Below are 23,449 nucleotides of genomic sequence, written 5' to 3'. Positions count from 1 at the left end.
AACCCCAAAAACCCAAACTAAAACAGCCTTTAGGGAGACTAAAGAAAAAATGCAAACATGCTACCATTTCAAACACCGAGATATTTAGTTACTGTAGTTACTGTAAGTCTTTCTAAAATGCACAGTACTGGGAAACCCAGCGAAGAAAAGAGCTCTTCAAAATCTGCGGTTCACAGGAGCGACACGGAGCCTGGTCAGTCAGAAACGCTGCAGTATCTCAGGACCATTTCAAGTCCTTTTCACAAATTAAGATTCAGACATAAGGTCCAACCTTCATTTCAGAGAATCCTGATGGAACACTAACTAAAATTAGTAAGTAGTCAAAGGTAGAATTCAGGTGCTGCAGTGTTTTACTCGCAACAGAGCTTTTATTAGGAGTGTGGGAGGACTCACAATTCCTAACACTCCTGTTTCCTTGTGTCATTCAAATTTTGATTATTTGATCAATGGCAGCATGATTAATGCAGTTATTAGAATGCCTGCTATAAAAACAATATGGAATAAGCCATGTTTGCACAATGCAAGACTATTCTGATAATTAGTTTGAACACCTGGAAGACAGAAACCAATATGTTTTCTTGAACCAATACCTGCTTAAACTCAAAGATCTCTTTTAGGAATAAAGAAATCAGATGATTCTACTCTGCTCTATTACATAGCATAATGTGAAGCTACACTCTGAAAGTTTGCAGGAATCTGTTAACCAGAAAAAAAATAAAATCTAGTGACAAAAATAAATTTTTGAATGCTGTATGCATAGATGTAGATAGCAGTATACATAATCATAGGAAATATGTTCCCCATAGATCTATTTAAAGGGCTTTTTTAAGAGACAGCAATTTAAGTCAGGGTACATGTGCATAAACATAAGTACGCATATATAAACATGAGTTTATACGTAAATAAGCATTGTGCCTTTGACCCATGAATGAAAGTGAACAGGTCATTACTTAATTCCACTTGACTCAAACCAGCCTTCAGTCACATATTTTGTGAAAGGAATGTTTCAGTTGCAAAGTTCAGGATTTGGAACATACAATAATTAGGAAAATGTTTAATACCAACCCACCCTCTTTATTAAGTAATTTCTTCAAGTATTTTTAATAGTGCAAAATATTGTTTTGCATTAGTACAGTAACTATGGGAATTCACAGTCAAAAAAGAACAAACCTTAAAAGATTTCCAAAGTCAAACAAAAAAAATTTTAATACTGTATTTTTAGCAAGAACATTTTTAACAAAGAATGTGTACTTTAACTTAATATGGTACAACAGAGAAACCATACTTAAAAGTTTCCATTATCTAACACTCTACTGCATATTCATTTTTTCATCTTAAAAGACCAAAAGCCAAGCTGAACTGAGCATAAAAAAAAGCATCAATTATAATCCTCATATTACGTCAGCTATTAGGGTTTAGCTCACACTTTTGAATTGGTCATCTAATGAAAGGACAATTTTTACATCATTCTTTTAAAAAATGTACACACATTTCTTTTTAAAACGTAATATATATCGAGTATCTGCTTCAGTAAACAAAGCTTAATTTATAAACACAATCGAAACAGCTCCATGTTGAACAGTTTCAGTGACAAACTGGACTTGTTTGATGTACAGCCAGTGAGGACCTTTGTGGCTTAAAATCATTGTGCCATTGCTATACAGTAATAGCTAGCTCCTTAGAAAAAAAAAAAAAAAAAGTTCTTTTTTTGGGGGGAAGGGGGAATAATTCCTGTATGTGCTTAAAAATACTAAAACTCCTTTCTATCTCCGGGGACCTAAAAATGATCTGTTGCAGCAGGCTTGGTTTGGTATGGTAAGCTTGTAAAAAGTCTCAATATTTCTTAATACGGCAGTTTTCGATGCAGCAACAGTAAATTGCTTGAAATTGTCCTTCAAGTTTCATGCTACAAATCCTGTTCTTCACACAGTACTGAAGGCATCAAAGGTTGGAAGGGACGTTTTTCATGAACTATATAGTCTTCAAATAGTGGTCATTATACATTTTTCAACAATAGGTGTTTCCTTCAGTACATAATAGTAGGTTTGATGTATGTTCTGTTTTCTGGAGGGGGGTGGAAAAAAAAAGAAGAAAAAAGAGGTCAATTACACATATTATAGTTAACTGAAACTTAGGTGGGTTTCCCTATTTGTTAGTGGACTTTTTTTTTTTTTCCCTCAAGACAAATTACGGGATCTGTACGTGACACAACCTAGCCATCCGTCAGGTGAGCACGTTTTACCCAGGAGGAAGGGGCACCAGCTGCCAGCGCCCCGTGGAGCCCCCGAGGTGCCTGTTCCGCAGCGCAGTGACCCGCTCCCGGCGCACTGAGCACCTCCTAGCCCAGGGTGCAGGTGTGCGCGCCCAGTGGGACTAAAACCCCACCAGCCCCGTTTGTGCTGGCACTTGCCAGCCAGCATCTGCCAAGTACAGGCTATAAATACTTTGATTCGGATGTTCTGCCTTTATGGCATTTGCTTTTTAATTGAGCACTCATTTTCCTTCTTGTTTTTCAGAAGGCAGCCTGTGTTGCACTGCTTGCCTCCGTAAGACAGACCAAGTAACACGGCATCAGCTTTACAACGTAACATCATTACATGCACAAAAACCTTCTAGGGAACAGTGTGTTAAAACAAAATTGCATTGCATTATAAAATGTAATAGAATAAATCAATATCTGTTCTTGGAAAACTGTTCTTTCATTCAGAAACTGCCACATTTCTTTTCAAATTATTTTTCTTTATTTAGGGAAACAAGCAGAAAGCCACTTATTTCCTTCATAACAATATTCCTAGTTATAGTACCTATCAACTGTGATTTTTCACATTAAGCAACTTGAAGCCCAGAGAAAAATAAAATATTAAAATGCCCACGGAAACTAAAGCTAACAAGAATCCATATTCTTGTTCATTATACAATGAATCATGAATCCACCCAGCAAAACCCGCAAGTACTGATCTTGAAGATGATAGCAAAATCATAATATTGAGAAGCATTTTGTATAATGTTGACATCTATCCCATTACTGTTTTACATATGCCAATACCGAACACTCGTAAGGGAAGAACAAGTATTGACCTGCTAACTGACACTAATCCTTGGAGCAATCTCAAAGTTTGCCACATTTCAATTTCAAAATGCATTTCAGCTATAATATGAGTGATTTATCATTTAGCAGTAGCTGTCAAAGTAACCTCCTAGATAAAACAAAAACATCTGGAACCATAAACAGAGGAGAGCAGTAGCTGAATTTTAATCCAAATCCGACATGTTCACTTCATTAGGAACAGGAAACAGCTAATTAGTAATTGAATGTTTCATGGTTTTAAGGAGGCTCAGACTCTCCAAACAGAGATGATTTAATATGTATTTTGGATGTAAACAAGAATACAGATCGGAAGAGCCAGGGACATAACAACTCTGGAGGAACGCTTGGGAGCATGGGAACCTCCAAAGAAGTGGCTAAATTAGTTTCAGCCCTTTGGCTGATTAAAATTGTCTTAAATTTAGTGGGGCAAATAATAAAGCCCGGGGAGGAGGTAAGCAGAAATGCAAATACTGAACACTGTGGGGTTTGTTTGTCGGGTATTTTCCCCTTTTCTCCCGATTATTAGGAAGTTGCACATGACTCCTTCCCACGGCAGGCTGCACGCGATCCAGCTTACACGAAAGCTGTCCTTCTAAGGGCACCACTGACAGCCTCGCAGGTTGGCACGACCACCTTTGAACATGCACAGCCTCCACTGCCAGCCCAAACGGCCGAATCCTGCCACAGCGCGTTCTCGCCAGCCGGCAACGCACCAGCTCTGCCTCCTGCACAGGAGCAGCCCGAGCCCTGCCTGCCCGGCACCCCACGCCCGCACGCCGACCCTCCGTGGGGGCCCGGGCCCCGCAGCCCGACCCACCGCGGCATCTCCTGGCCTAACCACCTACACAGCCCGGGCCGTCCAGGTGGTCCTCGCTGAATTAGTCTGTGTAATACTAATGCAAGTCAGCAGAAATTAGGTACGTTACTCGCTATTTACATAGCCACTGGGCATCAGCTGCATCTTCTGATACGTTTGATGCTTGTAAAGTAAGATATAAAGCACGTAGGTGCACGCATGTATGGTGCTGCGTTTGGTGACACGGACTGTCTGCAAAGAGAAGGGGAGGAATCCGGAGACGTGCATTCAAGGGAAGAGTTATTTATCAAAAATGGGATCAGTACAGATCAGTAACACTTTTTTTTTTTTTTCTTCAAATTCTTCATATTTTTATTGCATTTCAAAACTTATTTTTCAAAATAAGGGAAGAGGTGGTCATTGAGGGTACTGCGGGCTGATGGAGTGACTGACTACTTAAACTTCGGAACAGGTTTCAATTTTTCCTTCCTATTCCCTGTATTTCTCAAGGGAAGTTCAATGGAGGTATCTGGAACACCTGTAAGAGAGAAAGTAAATGCCAAAGCTCAAGCACGGTGCAGCTACCCAGGAGATATTATTGATCAGTAAACAGAAAGTGCATAGTTAAATACTTCCTTTTTTATAAAGCTCTCAATTATTCTCCAGAAATCAAAATACTTTTTTGTTGCTGTGCAACAAACTTAACTCCATGACATTAACAATGTCATACAGCTACCACCTATGAGGAATTAACGTGTTAGGAGCATCTGTGCTACCACTTGTAAACAAAAGGCAATGCAATGTTGTCAAATTCATCTTTTTTTGAAGCATATTCACAATCTCCTCAGTGTAGCTGACTGCAAGCTACATACCATTTTATAGCATTTTACTGTATTATATAGCAAAGATTTGAATAAATCTGTGTGCAATAAATGTATTCTTTTATTAGGTTTATCCCTTAATCAAATATTCATTTATGTGGGCTTCATTCTATTAAAAAATGAAATTATACAAAGGTGAGCAAAAGCGTAGATTTACAGTACTTTAAAGCCTAATCTCATTCTCTAGGGGTAATATTGACAATATAAAAACTGTATAAATGATATTCCCTAACACTAAAATATGCTTATGAGCCCCCTGTGCATGTTATACTGCTTTACAACCTACAGTGAAATGCATGACTGGCTTAATAAGCAAGACATTTAGAAAGGATTTTTTTTCCCCTTCACAATGTATAAGACAAGCAGAGATCTCACAATTTCTCAGGAAGCCAGAGCGTATGTTAATAATTGTAATTTTCCCTCAGGATGGTGTTGTCTTCCCTGAGTTGTTAGTCCAGGGTGTACATTCATCTCTTGCACTCTCTTTTAGCAACAATATCATCGTTTGTCTTTTTCTTTCAAGGTTCTAATGTGTGTATAAAGCACAAATCCAAAAGCAATAATTACTATCTGCATATTTATTCACTTCCCCCCACTCCCAGCCTATTCAGCATCTCTGCAGTTTCTGAATCCTTGTGCAGCTTGCTTTGTAATACATTTGTTTCCAGTCAGTAATTCAGCTGTATTTCCATCAAACTACTTTAAACCAAAATTTCCACGTGGACCCTCACGACTTGCATAAACGCATGCTGCCCAGTAAGGCTGGTGCACAAGCCCAGCCCAGGACGGGGAGCAAGGCACTGCAGGGGGCCAGAGGCGATGAACCCCCACCACTACAGCCCAGCATTGTTCAGGTAACTTCAGCACACCAAACTGGAGGAGAAAGTCATTGGAGAAAGGAAATTTGGGATCTGCTACATAACGAGAGAACAAGGATAAACTTGTATCAGTAACAGTAAATTATTCAGGCAATTTAAAAAATAAAGCCCAGCACTACATGTTGCAGAGAATACCAGCGGCAGAGATGAAATACCAAACTGACAATCCCCCTTTGCCAATTTAGATGAAGGAGGAGCTGGGAGAGCTGCTAAAATAAAGGTTAGGCAGAGCTGAGATGTGGCTGTTTCTGCAGACAGGAGAGCAGCAGGAGGGATGAGGGCAGCCATGTGCCAGGCTGCACGCTCTCAGGGGCTCTGCACAGCTCGAAGGGTTGAATCAGTCTTACACGATATTGCAAGTATCTGGACAGAAGCTGATCTCTCCACTCCTCCTAGGCTATGTAAACAGAGTCGACACTTCAGTTAGATCAGAGCCAGGGTGAGCTTTGGATGCTGTGACACATGGAAAATGCAACGCCATAACAATAAATCTGACTTACAAAGCTGGGGCTAATTAGTTTGAATTACTCTCTTATTTTGCAGAAAGAAAAAGACAAATCAGAGAGCAGTTGGTTTCTGCTGTGGATGGCAGCCCTCAAAACCCCTCTCTTTCCCTAAACCTCGCAGCAAACAGGAGTTGGTCTGGAAGCAGCCTGCACACCAACCCTGCCAGGGGGAAGGACCACAGCAATCATGAAAACCACGGGAAAGGAGCCCTTTGCTACCACGGGAAAACTGGACCTGGCTTGCAGCAAGTTCTTGGGGTTTGGGCCAGTTGCTCAGCCAGATGACAACAGTCAGTGAAACTGATTGCTTTTCCTGTTTATTAGTTGTCCAGTAAAACTTTTCCCTTCCATTTCTCTCTATTTTCCAAACAGAGCCATGAAACCAAAACACTAGCACACTGTGAGCAGGGCACGCTTTCCTCTGGACGCAGGGCAGAATGTCAACTGTGCACGCTGCTTCCGAGAGCAGCAGTAGGAACCAGGTTTGGTTTGCTTGCTTTTAATCTCTCACTCTTTCATATTGCCTCTTTTCTACCCTGGCAGAGATGCAGCCTCCTATGTCTGATGGTGGCTGAGCTGACCAGGATCCCCTTGCGGGGGGGCAGCCCCCCCCCCCCCCCCCCGGTCCCTGGGCCGGACCCTCCCATGCGGCACACTCGCCGAGGTGCCTCTGGGGTCTCTTCCCCATTTATTTTGTGATTAGGACTACTGAGTTGACTCTGTCAAATATTTCCACATCTGTGCTAATAGATCTGCGAACTTGTACAGAAAATAGGATTTCTAATAAGTAACAATAGCCAAGGACAAGAATATGTTCACTGAATACAAACTATGCAGATGCTGGATTGCTATTGTCAGTTTGAGCAGACAGGGAGATAACGTAGTGGTTCCTGCTTAGGAAATATTCCAGCCTACTGACACTGAATTATTGAATAAATGTTTTAGCCCTTTGTTAAGAACAGAAAGGACCTTCACACCCAACAGCCCCCTGGTGAAACCTTTACCCACCTTTTGTTTCCAGTAAATCACAACATCTGAGCTTCCTCCCTCACATGTGTATGTGCTCACAGGGTGAGCGAGCCAGGAGAACAGCGTACCAAAAGTAGAAAAAACACCAAGACCAGGGATCCCATTAGTTTAAAAGCCCTGGATCTGCATGGCCAGCAGGTGAGCCACGCAGTCAGCCAGCACAGCAGCCTCCTGGCTAGCGACTGAAGAGGGCCCTTCCCCGGGTCAGCAGCTAATGCCAGTCAGCGAGACCTGGGCAGGCTGGAGGGTTGGGCAGAGGAACCTCATGAAGTTCCACAAAGGTGAGTGTAGGGTCCTGCCCCTGGGGGGTGGGGGATGGGCAGCCCCACGCACCAGTATGGGCTGTGGCTGCCCTGCTGGGGGGCAGCTCTGCGGAGAGGGACCTGGGAGCTCTGGTGGGCAGCCAGTTGCCCATGGGCCAGCAGTGTGACCAGGCGGCCAGTGGGACCCTGGGTGCCTCGGGAGGAGCGTGGCCAGCGGGTCGAGGGAGGGGATCCTGCCCCCTGCTCTGCCCTGGTGAGGCACATCTGGGGTGCTGGGTCCAGTGCTGGGCTCCCCAGTTGAGGAGAGCCAGGGAGCTGCTGGGAGGGGCCAGCGCGGGGCTGGGAAGATGATGAGGGGCTGGAGCATCTCCCCGGTGAGGGAGGGCTGGGAGAGCTGGGCCTGTCCAGCCGGGAGAGGAGGCGGCTGAGGGGGGTCTGACCAACAGGTACCAGGGGCCTTCAGGGCGGGGGCCAGGGGGACGGGGCCAGGCTCCCGGCAGTGGTGCCCAGCGACAGGACAAGGGGCACCGGGCACAAACTGCCACACGGGAAGCTCCTTCTGGACACGAGGAAGAGCTTTGTTCTCCTTCGCTGGGGCCGTCCCCACCCGCCCGGTGGCCATGCTGTGCGGCGCCCTGGGAGGGCCGGGGGCAGCCGCGGGCTGGGCTCGGTGGGCTCCGTCCAGCCCCCACCACCCTGTGACTCCGCGAGCAGCTTCCAGCAGCGCATGGCCAGGGTGCACATGGATACGACAGTCTGGTCATTGTACACAAACTTCACACGAGTTTTTCTAGAAACATTTCAGTATTGCACACAACAAGATAACTAGTAGAGTTTTAATAATTCAGAACACCCAGAGCAGGGCAGGCACTAGGGACAGAGACTCAAATGAAGAAGACTGCAAAGAACTTGCTCAAAGGGAAACACCAGGCCTCTCTTTAGCTCAGTCTCAAGAGTTTCTTACCACAGGGATCCAGTCCTACATAATTATTTTTTTTTCTCCAGTAAAAGCAAGACCAACACAATAGCACTGCATTTCCAAGATGCTGAATTTGTCTCCCACAATTGTAGAGTGCTCTGAAATTCCATAGCCTGCCTGGTTTCAGTGGACTGAGGCATTTGGAGGTATAAATTGATACACTAACAAAGTTGCTAAACTTCTAAAAACCACCACCTCTCTCTCTCCTGTCCCTCTCGTGCCTTTTTGACCATAGGCTGGATTTGAAAACTGACTGGTTAGATCAGAATAGTGAAAAAATAGCCCAGTTCTCAAAATAACAAAACCCAAAACGTCTTCCAAACTTCAACAGTCCTTCATCTTAGGCAAACAGATAGAAGTTATTCAGAGTTACTGAGAGTTTTGTGCTAAATCTCTGCCAGGTTGTTTCACAAATGGCAGGGCAGCAGCAGCCACCCTGGGTCCCGCTCCTGTTGCAGGCCCCGTGAACCACATTTCCTTCCAACTGCACTTTTACCTCAGGAAACTCTGCCTGCCTTGCTGCTGCCTCCTTCTTGAAATTTAGAGTCTTTTATTTTTTGTAAATTGTTATCAACAAGTATTATGGTAACCTCTATTTTTTAAAATTTTAAGATAACATTGCTTTGCTGATTGTTCCAATATCCCCTAACAATGAAATATAGTAATACAAAAGTTAACTAAGGTATAAACATGCAAAAGGAGAAGTCTCCCTGCGATCATAAAATGATGTTATTTTCTGTTCAGCAGTTCATGTTACTGCTGTTCATGCTAATTAATTAAAGGAGCTGTTGCTGTAATGTGCAAACAGGGAATCTGAGAAACTGAGAGGGCTTTTAGGTCTCGGAGTGAAGTTAAGTCAATCTGGGCGCGGGCAATCAAATGTAATGAAATCACTTGTCAGTGCTAAGCTTGCAAAAACTGTGAAGTTTGACTAGGGAGTAAAAGGATTATAATTAGATTTCCAATAGGATAATAACTAAATGGCAGAAAGCAGTAAAGAGAAAATATTACTTTGTTAGCTAATGGTGCTGCTGTTCGGTTTTAGTTTTTATCAGCACACTTGTAGTTGTGCTAATTTAATTTGCTTTATCAGCAAAAATGCACTACTCGAATGGTACTTGAATGTCATTTGCAAAAATCATTGATCTGAAGGTGCACTTAATGACACCCAGTATGTTTATTTTATGTGAAACGGAGATTGGTTGATAAAATGGTTGATGCACTATCTTGCTGGCCCACAAGTGAGTTATGGGAGCAAGACCAGAAGGGTATCTGTGTGAATGCATCACCCTCTCCTGCACCACTCAACTATGCAGGGGGCTTCACGACTGCAGCAACTATTACTTTTCTATTCTGTCAGCTAAAAAGCTTCTCTCAGATCAAGCTATACTGGATGAGAAGATGGATACATACAGAGGATGGAGGTATTAAGACTGTGAAGTTCAAAAAAGTTTTAAGTCTCGCCTGCACAAAATTTCCGTTCAATTAATATACAGAGCATAGAGAAATGAGTCAACTAAATGGAAAAGATTTATAATGCAGATCAGAATCCCAGTATATGAACAGCTTGTGTTAATAAAATCACTTTAAGAAATGAGTATAAAATATGATACGACTTAATCACTGTGAAAGGTGGCTGTGCAGTATTTTGGTAATTTTCCTTTAAACCATCTTAAGGAGACACTGGCAGTGAAACTGATTGAATTTCAAAGGAAAGGCATTGTACAAATGATAGATTTCTGTCCAGCAGAGCTATTGACAACTGGAAACGAAAGGTCTGCATTGATGCTAAAGCTTTCTTCTGTGCAACAGAGAAGCTTGGAAACAGCTTTGTATTGGGAACATGTTCTGACCCTTCCTCCTTCCAGGGCCAAAAACCAAAGGCAGCAAATGAAGGGTGCAATAAGGGAGTGTGCGCTAATTGTTAAAGGCAGCAGTGCAACAGTAGCTGTCAAGTGCAAAAATTGTAATCAAAGCAAGAGAGAATAAAAAGATATTACAGCATCAGCATAAATAAAAATGAAAGAGATGGTGCTACAGGACAGAAACACTTTGAAATCTAAACAAGCTCTACAGAGAGCTCTTCAGAAACCTTTTTATCAGCTGAGAGTGCTCAGTGAAAACCAGGCTCAACTCACCACATGTTTACATATGAACATGACTACCACACCAAAACTGTCCCAGACGTCAGTGTACGCTGTCATTCATTACTGCAGTGAAGACAAGAGAGGCTTTGCCATTGAGGAGTACAGGACAGGTTTACATCTACTGCACAAGTGTTCTGCTTTCACAGAGGGGTACCAAGCTCAGAGGTATTAAACATAGTGGATATCCAGCTCTCCCTTTGTTCAGGCTTCTAACCTGAACAAAAACTCCATGATCCAAAGCCTGGTAAAACTAAAGAACAATGTAGTTGGGTTCAGACTGAAAACAAACCTGAAATAAAAATCATAAAATCACGAGTTTTTCTTGTATACCAATAGACTGCAGGAAGCGTAAGAAAGCTCTCTTAATTCCTTCTAGTGGGTAAACGGTCACTGCAAGCAGCTATGCATCACTTTACCCACAGTTATTTATAACCGTGTTTGATGGGAAGACACACTCAAGCCAAATGCAACTTTTTTTCATTAATTGAAAATTGAAATTAACTTCAATTTTTCACTAGATTCTGTCCAGATGCACCTTTGACTTTCAGAATCTTCTTGGAAGAGCACTGAGCACTCATCTCAGCAGGTATCATAAATAGATCAGAAACACTAGGAATATTTTGCTTGTCAAATTTAAATACAAGTGTCCCCAGTGCTTATTCAATAGTTTGATTATTTCTGGCAGTAATGATCTTCCAAACGCAGTATTTAGAGCACAACTCTAATCGTATGTGTACGTATATATACACACGTATGTTATATGTATATATATGCATTACAATAAAGCTGTGATTCTCCTTCGTAACACATAGCATATGAACCTAAAATCACAAAGAGACAGCAGTAAAAATATTTGAAAGCTTTCCTGTATAGATGACAGATGGACGACAGATGCATACCAGAGGTATGCAAAGTCAAGCTTTTAACAGTTGAGAAATGCTAGAAATTATGTTTGTATCTATAACTGTACTGCAGCCCTTCTTCTGTCTACACAGAAGGGGACTGTTTTTAGTTACATCAACACAGATTATTTTTTGCACATTACCATTACACGATTCGGTAGAAAGGGTGGAAGTGCTCTAAGAAGCAGCAGTTACATTGAAACAGGCAGCTGTCTCCAGGCTGCTACAGTAGCAGGCACAGAACTGAGTGGTGTGCAAGGAACAGGGCGCAGACGGAAGGGAGAAAGAGGCAGGTTTAACAGAAAACCAACACCACCAAGCCGAACTTTCTCCAAAGCCAGAGCAAATTGCTCAGACCAAATTTTATCACATGTGACTATGGATTTTCTGCGTGTCTCAAATAGGGTTCCAGTGGTAATGGAAATAACCCTTGAGATCTCTGTATCCCAGCTTCACTAACCGGCGATTACACAACGCCCTTACCTCACAGGCCTGTAGCTAGAATGCAGTTATTATTCTTTGGGAAGCACTCGGGCAAGACATGGATGTTCTCTATTTGCAGTCACTGAACAATGAGGAAAATGGAGCACTATGTAACTGCTCATAATGTGACCATGACTTTCCTTTTCCACCTACGGTTTATGTATTTTTTTGAAAACACCTATGATCTTCACAGGCAGGTAAGGATCAGTGGTAAAATATTTTAAAAAGATGAATCATATGTAAAATCACTTTTGAACTAAGTGCATGATAGCTAAATATGAGTTTCCCACACCTCTGTTAAAACAAATTTAATTTCTGGTGTTGTAAATACTGATCTTTCAAAGGTTTTCTGTATTGAACAGGAAAACAAAGTTGTGTGATTTATGTTTATTTTAAAGCATGAAAACTATTCTGCATTTTACTTGATTTTTAATACAGCTGATGATAAACATGTACGTGATGGGATGCGGTACATACTGCACCTTGCATTGCTGCACTGTCATGTTGGGTTCCGTTGTGTTCTATTTCCATATCTGGGATTCCAGCATCTGAAAGACAAGACACTGAAGATTAATGTATTCCCCTTTGCCCTTCTCTCATGCATCTTTAGAAAAATATTTATAGCAAACTAGGGTGATCTCCACATTACACGGTCTTGCATAAAACATTTGGTCTTCATAGAATTTTCAGTAGTAAATAGTTTCCAAAACGTGCATACTGGTCTCACAGTGAATTATTTTTAATGTGCTTCACATTTGTCTGATGACCAGATAATAACTAACACATTATATTAATATGTCTGTAAAATTCTCTTGGAGAATGAGGACATCTGACACATGAAAAATAAAAGTCGAAATGGAACTGTGGTAATATTAAGCTACAGTGACTCTCCTAGCCCTGCACCTGCGAAGTACAGAATAAAGGATATAGCCAATGCCAGTCAACGTGTCTGCGTGCGCGTGCCTATCAGTTTGTATGAGTGCACGTTACAGATAAGAACTGTGCAAACTGCACTTCAAAGACTCTGCTCAGGATGTTGTAAGCATGCATTATCAGCCAAAACAAAATTACATATGTGATATTATGTGAAACATTTCCAGATTTCTGAGAAAAGCTTTCCAAAATGGATTGTAGTCTTTTTTCCAAGTTGAGAGTCTCATAACGATACGCACTTTTGACCTATTTAATTTCCTATTGATAATACCTCTGTATGCACAGTCCTTTGGGGTGGGGGCGGGGCCTCAAACACCCCAGGGTGTTATGATAACAGATGCCATTATCCACCTCGTGCCAACAAGGATTAGCATGAAGGGTATGTGATTTGAATCCATGGCACCTCAAATCCTGGAGAAACATCTGCTTCCCTTGTAATACAGCACTCAGAAATTATAGTGAGGAAAAAAAGCCCACACCTGAAAGGGAGCTGTGGGTACAGTTCTGAAGATTTTCTGTTCTGGACTTTCTCAAGTAGAGAAGAGCTGTGCTGTTGCTTTCTCAGGTCCCTTTGGTCGAGCATCAGCATCTCTTGCAAAGATGCCGTTTCACGGTCACCCTGCAGCCTAACTGAACTCTGTCAAAGTAGGGCAACCCACTGAAGTGCAGTCCATATACAGAAGAATAGTATGAGTAATATCTTAGCAATATATGTTTAAGTGAAATACATGTGATGTATGCTTATATAGCCCTATAAATCTATACCATCAAATAAAAAGTATTTTCATGTATACAATTGTTTCTTATAAAATTATGAGTGACTGCTGTTACATTGGGTTTCCCTTATTCAGATTCCTGTTTTGGAGGAAAGTTCAGGGCACTGATCTATCAATCTAAAAAGGCTCTTTCTTTGCAAACCTTTCAGAGTCCATGTTGTATATATGTGTAAAATGACAAAGTCATCGCTAACTAATAACAGCATCTGTTAAATGAGACAGACCGTCGGAGTTAAATTAAAAATACTCAAAATAGCCCTTCACATTTTGTTGTCATAAAATTGTACCTGCAATTAAATTGTGGATTAAGATGCTAATGAGCTACCTGATTTGCATGTGCAATCAGATTAGCATGTAAATATCAGCTTCTTGCAGGCACTAACATATATATGACTACCTGAGTGTGCCTGCAAATCAAAATGTTAGCAGCCAGGCCCACAGTAGCAGATGTAAAGATCTGTTAATCACATTGCTGGCATGTTGGTACCCTTTAATTTGTGGCTTCCAGAACTGCTGAGCACTCCTAACTGTCATGCGAGTGGCAGGTGCTTACCAGCAATGGCAAAATCTGGGTGAATGACCTTACAGAATATCAGGAATTTAGGGTTTTTCTGACATTCATCTCAAGGTGCTGGCTGTATCTCTGGGATCCAACCTGGGTGCTTTTCTGACCCAGGGGAGGCGGTGAAGAGGTTTTTGCTGGCTCTGTCCACCCGCCCTCTCTTAGGTCATTGTCCCTTATCACGGTGCAACTGCCAGCTGTATATCCATGCCTGAATCACCACTATTTGCTGTCAGTACATCAGAAAAGCCAGCCAGTTCCTGGTTACAGTGATATGCTGGACTATAAAACCCAGCAGATGAGAATGCCTCTGAAAGATGTTGCTCTCGTACTTAAAGAGTTTATATCTCTTAGGTGCTCTAGATAAATCACAACTCGCAGTCCACTGCAGAGTGTTGCGATGGCAGTTCACGCACACAAGGCTTGCCCTAACTTTAAAAAAGTGTGGGTAGGCCTCACAACTGAGAACTCAAGACAAGCTAAACTCATTATTTTTACTCAGCAGTTCAGGCAGTTTTTGCAGGCTCCTTATGCTATTACGGCTCGGTTGCTAGCCGTGCCCAAAGCAGGCAGCACAAAGTTGTGGTAAAGGCTACCCGACATACAAATGCAGCAGAGATGGAGTATAACTCTGATTCGTGAGCCTCTGCAGAGACTTCGGGGTAGGGATGCACAGACTAAACCTTAGCTATGGAACCTAAAAATTAATTAAAACTCAACAAGGTGCAGTCTTAAAGATTCAAACTGAAGCTCTAAGCTTTGGCCAGAACCATCTTAAGCAGGAGAGGCAAATCCTCCCGCTACCCAAAACATAATCACCCTGTTTAGGAGATTAAACTGATTTGCTTTTGTTTCACAAGAATATTTGGGAAGTATTCAAAGCCTAGTCAGCTCTGAAAGCTGATACATATTTAACACACTTAATGGATCCTGAGGCTGAGCACACTTTAGCCAAACGGCTTTTAAAATGAAGCTCAGCAGTTCTAAAAATGAATCTGCTGGGAGAGAAGAGTTCAGAGAACCTTACAGGAACCAAATTTCACATTGTCTTAGCTGGCACCGTAACAGATTTTGCTGGTAATATATTCAGCATTTCTTGTCATGTCTGTGTAAACTGCTCTGTCTGTTTCTCTAGTTGCAGACATTTATTTTTTTAATTCATGACCCAGAGCACATGGCCTGAAATAGATTTTTAATTATTTCAGGAAAGGATTGTGGTTCTTCATTCTGAAATTTGCTTTGTGTATCATCTTACTTTTTGTCACTTAATTAAACATCATTTTAAGCTAACTGTGAAAGGCCAACTAAGACATTACCATTTAACATCCTGAGACCGTCACCTGATGTGGCCTGTTTAAGCGCCTGTTCCACTTGTTCTCTTCTCTTTGATTCAAATTCCAAAGCTTCCTGCAATTTTCTCTTTGCCTTTTTTTCTTTCTTCAAGCGTTTCTGAATTGTTGCTGAAATGTAAATATATTTTAAGAACGGCTGTTAAAGCACAACTAATATATAATGGTGACAGTAAATGAGTTTACGTTCAGTGTTCAAGGGCCCAGTTCCAGCTCAAGAAAAAACCAGAAATCTGGCTTGAAACTGATAGAAAAAACAAAAATAAACCCACCCACCCCAAGCCATATCCTGTAGTGAAACAATGAACAGTGTGAAAGGGCTTTAGATCTTCTTAAAGATCTGGAACTGCCCCATGGATTTAAGTGTCCTGACCAGAACCTAAAGAGTCTCAGCACCAGCCCCGTGGTTCATGTTACAAAGACTTCACCAGCCTGGACTAAATTCCAGCTACAGTTCTGCAGTTTGGTTGACCAGACCATTGGCTTAAACTGATTTCTAGCAACAGCAGCAATGTATATCCTCAAAATTAAATCCATCTCCCACCCTTCATTCTAATATTTTCCCTTGATGCTGAGAACTGTATTGCACCCTGCTCTGCCAGTAGTTTTATCCAGAAGGATAATCCAAACACACTGGTTATGTCTCTCCCTGACCACTCCTCATGGATGGAAGAAGTCTTCTGAATGTGTCAGAGATTTGGTTTAGTAATGGCTATTAACATTAAAAGGAAATTAAATTTATTTATCCAGGTGAACTACCTGTGTGCAGTGTTGGAGAATCTGAAACGCCAGCACCAATGGTGTACAGAGTGAAACCCCATGGAATTAGGTGGTCATTTTTTTGGTAAAAATGGAGCAGCAGCTGGGTTAATTTTGAAGCAGAATAACTGACATAACAAGAACCACTGCTCAAGACAGAAGCCAGGTGTAAGGCTATTGAGAAGACGGGTTGAGTGAGTACATACTCAGATGAAAGATCAAATGTGTAGAGAAGGGGTATATACTGAGTAACATAAGTACTTTAGCACTTCATCACTAGTGGGAGAAAAGAAGAGGTAAAGCCAAAGAAAGCAGCGAAACAAAAACGCATTGGGTGTATGCTGAGAACGTCAGAGAGAAATTAAAAGGAAACTTCCCACATAGAAAGCAGGTTGAAAACAAGCTTATAACACCCCGAAGTGAATCAAGTATATTCTCTTCATTAGCAATTTCTCCTACAAACTGAAGCACTCTGTAAAACGCTGTTCAGTAGCTGGCTGTTTAATATAGCTAACAATGCAATAATACAGTGCTCCTGTACAGCTCTGCATTAGATCTCAATGCACTTTACAGCATTTCATCTCTTTTAAAGACAGAAAGCAGAAACAGTGCCTTGACAAAGATCATCCACAGGCCATTGGTACAGGCACGTTAGATTTGGCAGAAAACAAAGTATTTCTGACTACTCTGTCTTAAACCCAACTATAAATAAAGTTAAAACTATAACTAGAGAATTGTATAGTATTAATTGTAGCCAGATGATCAATATCTTCGCTGAAAACTGCTGACATTGCTATGATTGTATTCCCTCACCTATATAAATTCAACCAATAAAATGCACCTTTTTAAAAGCCTTTTCTTTTTCAAATCCTGAATCTTAATCCCATATTTAACCTTATTTTTCACCAGCCCCAGGTTACCATTACATGGGCCAGAACTACATCTAAAATATCCACCTCTGCCAACAACAACCCTTCCTGTGCTCCTGCCGGCTAACAGACTGTCCTTATTATCCTTATTAAGCTACCTTTAATGGGCTCTTAAACTTTTTTTTCACCAGTGCTGCAAGAACACTCTCTTGTGTCTCTTCTTTGCATGACCTGCACTTCCCCTCCCTGGTTTAAACTGCTTGCTAGGATATCTGCAGGCCCGTCACCACGGTTCTGCTGAGTGTATCCTGCAGCCAGAAAATACGCTCCTCCCGGGCACAGCTCTTGTTCCAGGAAATCTGCCATCAGCTGGCACGTCTCATTGGCATGAGGAAGATTAGTTGGAGCTGAGGCTGATGCCCACGTACTTTCTCAGAACCAGCAGGAGAAGACTTTAAGCATGCTCTGGAAGGGGTCAAAGACCACTTCCACAGCCCAGCCCAGCTCACAGGGAAGCGCTACATTTCTACAACCCATCGCAGCTTGTGCAGAGGATTGAAGAATGCTCTTGTGTTGTGCTGCTTCAGTTCACGTGTACAGTTAAATTCCACAGAGCAGTACTTAATGCCGTGGATTCATTATGGAATCAAACAAATGGAGAAGTGATGGCACTACGAAAGGCAGGTAAAACTAACAGACTAAAAAGAGTTTGAGCTTGAACATAAACGCCCTTTTAAAATTACCATCTGTTTAGAGTCAAGTTTGCTAGTGCATACATTCTGGCAAATATTGCTCACAAGTATTGTTAAAATGAAAGTTGAATTTATGCAAGCACTATTTTGCAGTCTCATTTATTTGAATCTCCTGTATATTAAGATGCCTGTGAATTTCAAGTCACAAAATACTGTTAGAAAATTTACTAAAATATCTGGAAAAATTTTGGGAAAATCCACAGTATTTACATAACTTTTTGTGACCACTTGTTCATCTCAGTTCTTACTGACTTTTACAGATCGTTCTGGATTTGTGAATGCTCCAGGCAGGGGAAAAAAACCAAAAGGATACTATAACATGGGAAATCTCTGAGAGACTTAGTGAATTATGAATGTCAGAATGTGATCTGTAGAACACTGGAAAATTGAGCAACCCATGTGAAAAAGCCTACCTCTGACTTTTTATAATAATTAAGATGTGCATGTGGCAATGACCTAAAAGACAAACAATTCTGAGGATATTGATTATTGGTGAAATTCTCTTTTGAGCCATAAGCCAGCAAAGTCTACGCATGGCTTAAGGTTTTTGTTGACTTAAATGTAACTCAGGAGGTGCATAGTGTGCTGTCTGCCTGCAGGGAGACAGGTTTAATTTATAGAAATACAGCAGTCTCATCCACACGTAGGCTGGGGTGATGCAACATTTCTGAACACCCCCTGCAATTTAACACCTTCCACAGTATTTATTGACCCTTCACAACTTGCCTTAGAAGCGCCCTCCTTTGTTGCCTCTTACTGAGACTCGGTGCTGCAGACAGCTCTGTTCTACACACCTAATTTCAATTCAAAACGCACAGGAAGATAGTCCTTGGCACCTACATTTTCGGTCTTATCTAGTTTTATCTTTCTGATTTCATGGATGTAATCTAGATGTAGCTTTTGGCACATAAAGTACTATTCCTCTCCTTCAGATGCAGATTTGAATTTTAAAAAGAACATTGCCTTCTTTGCAATATCACAGCGAAAAATTCAGATTTACCAATTTAATTGCCTGTTACTATCAAAAGCTTCTAAACAGTCATGGTTTTGTCTTAGAAGGCCCCATATGGGGAACGCTATTGTATCTCACTCTACTGACAGAAAAAAATAAATATCTAGGGTTATTTGCTTCAAGTCTTGCACTTAGGTGGACAGTTTCTCGTAGTTCCATCTATTTTGTGGCACTGAAGTTATCGACAAGAAAAACTGGGGGAGTAGCTCCTGAACTACAGAACTGTGGGCTAGATAAGTACTAAGGTAATGAAAAAAAATCACCTAAATACCCAAATTACAGACATATTATCTTTCTCACAGTAAGACTGATTCTCAATGCTTGAAGGATAATAGCAGAAAACAAAAGAAATTAAAGCTGTCAAATGAAGAAATCGGGCTGGGAATACACAGGCGGATGGGTAATAATACATGTGAAAGCCATGAAACTGAATCAGCTTTCCTCCACAGATCCTGCCAAAACTCTCTGCGGCCAGTTGCCCTCCAGGAAATAATCCTTCAGTCACTGTTCTCTCTGCTTACAGAAAAGTGTGCTTCATTCTGTTTTTATTAAATTTAAATCTTTCATTACCAGTGCTAGTCCACTGCTGCATTACACTGAAGTATGAATGTCAGTTAACTCCAAGTCCTCAACAGCTCCAGCTGGAAATGCCAAAGGGTTATACATTTAATAGATATCTAAACTTGATTTTTCATTCACTCACCTCTGCTTTGCAGCTCAGCTGTGAGTTGCCTTTCCAAGCTTTCTCTCAGCTCTCTCTCTCTACAAAGCTCCATCTTTAACTCTTTCTTTTCCTGCTGTATCTGCTTTTCCTGGACTCTCGCATTGTCCACAGCCACCTTCAGCAGGCCCTAAAACACACAAATGTAAGATCTGAAAATACCATTTTGTTCCAGCAGTGATAAAATTAATCCATTTCTTTCTTTTATACCCTCCAGGAAAACAGAAAAATTAAAAGCAGGAACCTATAGACCTGGAATGCAACTGGGCACCTGGAGTAGCTAAATGTCATATATGAGCAATCTGGTGGCATGGAATCATTCAGTATAGCTTTTGCTAATTCATCCTATGGATGCGGTTTATTACAAACGGAGTGCCGTATCATTGCTGACCTTGGTCAACTGAAGGGAGAAGCAGAAGAGGAATAATGAGACTGGTGAATTCTAATATGACCATTATTGCCAACTATTAAGTCAAATAGACAACATATGGAACCCTTTCACAACCGATAATGCCAGACAGTGGAAACCTAAGCATTACATTAAATAAAAGAAATTAGAATTGCAGATACAATGTAGTTTCTGAAACTTTTTTAAAGAGACTGAAAAAGAAACACGTTATCTATCATGACATAGCCTGGCCCTATAGAGAATAATTTACCTGAATGTTGGTTAATAGTGTTTCTACTGATGACAGACCATCAGCAAAAAGAAATGGCGCCGGAAATCCAGGAGGCAAGGCCTGTCCAGCCAGTTGGACTTTATCTAAGGTTGGTTTCATTATTGGAATGGCAATTTGGACCTCTTCTGTAAAGATAGGTTTAAAAGCAACATCAGAAGGCATTGGAAATATAGATAAATGTAATTTCTAATAACTAGCATTTTGTTTACCTGGAAGTCAAAATACAAGCGCATTAGTAAAACTGACATTGTTTCAGTCTTTGGGCAGCTGCGATTGTTGCTAAGGTAAGTTTGCAAAGTAGTACAGAACAACAATAAATATACCGAATACTATAACACAGCTTTAATAGAGTATAAACTATTATATCTCAAATTCTACAGAATTATACTACAGAATTATAACAGTATTACGCAGTTCATTAAACCTGAATGACCTTTCTCCATTCTATGAATGTTTGCCATTCTGTGATGTGCATTTTTTGTTGCTATAACCTTGACAAAATTCTGATCAAGAAACGTATCGCATCTCTTCACTCCTTTAATATTACCCTTCCCATACTCAGCAGTAAATAATCTCCACTGACTCATCCCCTCCTGCTTAGCTAGCACCAACTCCACGTTGTCAGTAAAGTGTCAGCACAGGTTTTCTTAACAAGTACCTTGCTACTGTCAGCCTTTCTAGTCACAGACAGTAGCCAAAAAAGCTCTGCTGAGCTGTCTCAGTTTATACCAGAGGTATATCGAGAGGCTGGGTGGCGAGGGTCCCAGGAGCAGCCGGGGAGGAGAGAGCGCTCCCCTCACTCCTGCGATGCACTGCACAGAAAACTAGAGCGATGCATCTCTTACAAACTGTAGAATCAGGACCTCGTAGCTCCCCCTCCACTCGTTTCAAATAGATCATGTTGTTACAGATCAAGATGTGCACAGACAGTAGAAATGTGTGTCTGGAAAGAAATAACATCAGTAATAATTTCTTAAAAATCCTTTAAATTTTGTGATGAATCAGTACTATCAACAAGGAACTCACATTTTTTGATAGGATAATTTAAACATATTTTAGGATAGTAAATGTATCTCCTTCTCTCAGATCCCTATGAGTACTACTTCCCCATGTATTCATTTAAACATCGAGTTAATTGCTAAAAACCACAAAATAAAAATCTAGCAGTCTTTAAAGCCAAACTCTGTAATTTCTTTAACTCTGCAATGTAAAAAAACCCCTAAAATCCTGTATGATATTCCAGGGAAATCCAGTCTATAGATATTATGTTCCTCCACTTGCGGAAATCAAAGAGTATCTTCTCAGCAACTGCTTTTTAGTAAAGCCTGCAACTAATGTACTGACCACACATACATGACATGAGTGTTTTCTAAGGGCAACTGTACAACCAGTCCTGATAGTTTCATTTTTCAAGTGACTTGGTCATATTAAAGCCTGGATTTACAATTAGACCACACCATATTCAAAGGTCTCCTTATTAAAAAAAAAAAAAAAAAAAAAAAAAAAAAAGCCACCTCAAAAAGAACCTGACAACGATGAATTAAACCCTGGTGTCTCTACAGCAATACTCGTATGTAGTTTAACAAACTCCAGCAGTACCTACTGAGCAGCAAGCACTTTGTGCTGTGTTTCTAAAACACACCTACTAACAACGAACCAGAAGCACTAGCAGTTTTCAAGTATTCTTTGAAATCTCTGTTTAGGGAGTATTTTGTTTACCCTGTGTGAATTCATTAAATGGCACATCTTTATAATGATTCTTCAGGACTAAGAACAACAAAAGCCAGTAACCTCTACACATCTTTGTAGCTATCATTTTAGAGCTGTGTTCATGTAATTTAAACGATCCATTTAAAAATAAATTCTGGTAACATAGACTACAAAGTTTGTGCCAATTCAGATGCATCATTTCTCATATCTAAATATCTTTTATCAGTGGCCGAGTTTTGAAAATAAACTGGTTATTTGTCGCATATGATGCTACACAGAAATAATATCTATGCCATGGAGTCACAAGACTAAACAGAAGTGGCATCTGAAAAAGAAAGTAATACGTGAAGTATGCATAACAAAACTATAGCTGCTTTAAAATCTCTAGAAATCCCTACTATTTGGAGATGAAAGTAATAACATTAAATTGGCTGAAAGGAAAATTACTATTGACTGTGAAGACAGGTTGCATGGTCTATGGTTTGTAATGTTACTGTACAGCAGATTGAAGTTTCAAAATAGTATTACTCTTCTTTAAAGAGATAGACACAGCTAAATTAGGTGCTGCTTGCTGCAGTGAGGATCAAATGCAAAAAGAATCATATTTCATCAGACCTAGTCAACACCAGGAAAATAAATAGAAATATAAGAGGTATGCAGGCAATGATTCATTTTGATAATCTGGCCCAAGAGAGACACATAGAGACAGCACACAGATCTAAGCTTCTACCAAAAGACAAATAGGACACAGAGGGTGGGAATTGGGATGACAGTGTAGCAGAGGTCACATCGATTTTCAGCAGCAGTTTTCACACAGATGAGATAACCCTGGACTCTATTTGGCCCATTGTTCATATCCTACCTGTCCCAGAAGCAATAAATTTCCAAGTCCCAGAAAAAGGGCAGTAAAGAAGAAGGATTCTACTTATGACTTCTTATGATTAAGTTTTTGTGCTAACCAAACATGCTTTGCAGACCAAGGTCACATTGCATGTTAAAGTCTGTAATAGCTGAAAACTAGAAGAAGCATATTATGTTTTAGCGTATAGGGGCGGAAACTGTCAAACCATTCATCTTTTTTTTTTTTTGATTGAAATCACACTCTGCAAAGATGAATGATAAATGCATTAGAAATCTATTTCAATCTTGTAATAGGTCTTCACATCTGAATGGTGTCTACATCTTGCCTGTATTCTGAGTAAGTGCAGTTAGCCAGAAATTTATTAGCTAGACTTGAGAAATCATAAATGGTAAAGCAATTAAAAATGGCATGCGTTGGAAGCATTTTTTGTGGACTGTATCAAATGCGTCTCTTTAATAGAAAAAAAGATGTTGATTTAAGCATTTTGATTTTAAATAACACTAAAAATATAA

The 23,449-nt window shown here is 40.7% G+C and overlaps 1 protein-coding gene across 4 annotated transcripts in view; it reads right to left on the bottom strand.

Moving 5' to 3' along the window:
• Positions 1-1,188: 1,188 nt before the first annotated feature.
• DACH2 (dachshund family transcription factor 2) overlaps positions 1,189-23,449 on the bottom strand; it is a 310,886-nt gene continuing 288,625 nt past the window's right edge. The window contains exons 8-12 of one of the 4 annotated variants that reach the window (XM_056359332.1): positions 20,345-20,490; positions 19,668-19,815; positions 15,540-15,683; positions 12,435-12,500; positions 1,189-2,064 (exon numbers count right to left, since the gene is read on the bottom strand). In XM_056359332.1, coding sequence (XP_056215307.1) covers positions 2,027-2,064; positions 12,435-12,500; positions 15,540-15,683; positions 19,668-19,815; positions 20,345-20,490 — 542 coding nt within the window. In that variant the 3' untranslated portion in view covers positions 1,189-2,026. The other 3 variants (XM_056359333.1, XM_056359330.1, XM_056359331.1) reach the window with 3 other exon arrangements.

The sequence above is a fragment of the Falco biarmicus genome, chromosome 14, assembly GCF_023638135.1.
Source record: "Falco biarmicus isolate bFalBia1 chromosome 14, bFalBia1.pri, whole genome shotgun sequence".
Classification (NCBI taxonomy): domain Eukaryota; kingdom Metazoa; phylum Chordata; class Aves; order Falconiformes; family Falconidae; genus Falco; species Falco biarmicus.
Note: the sequence above shows the minus strand (reverse complement) of the source record. Positions and strands in the feature narration are given on the sequence as shown.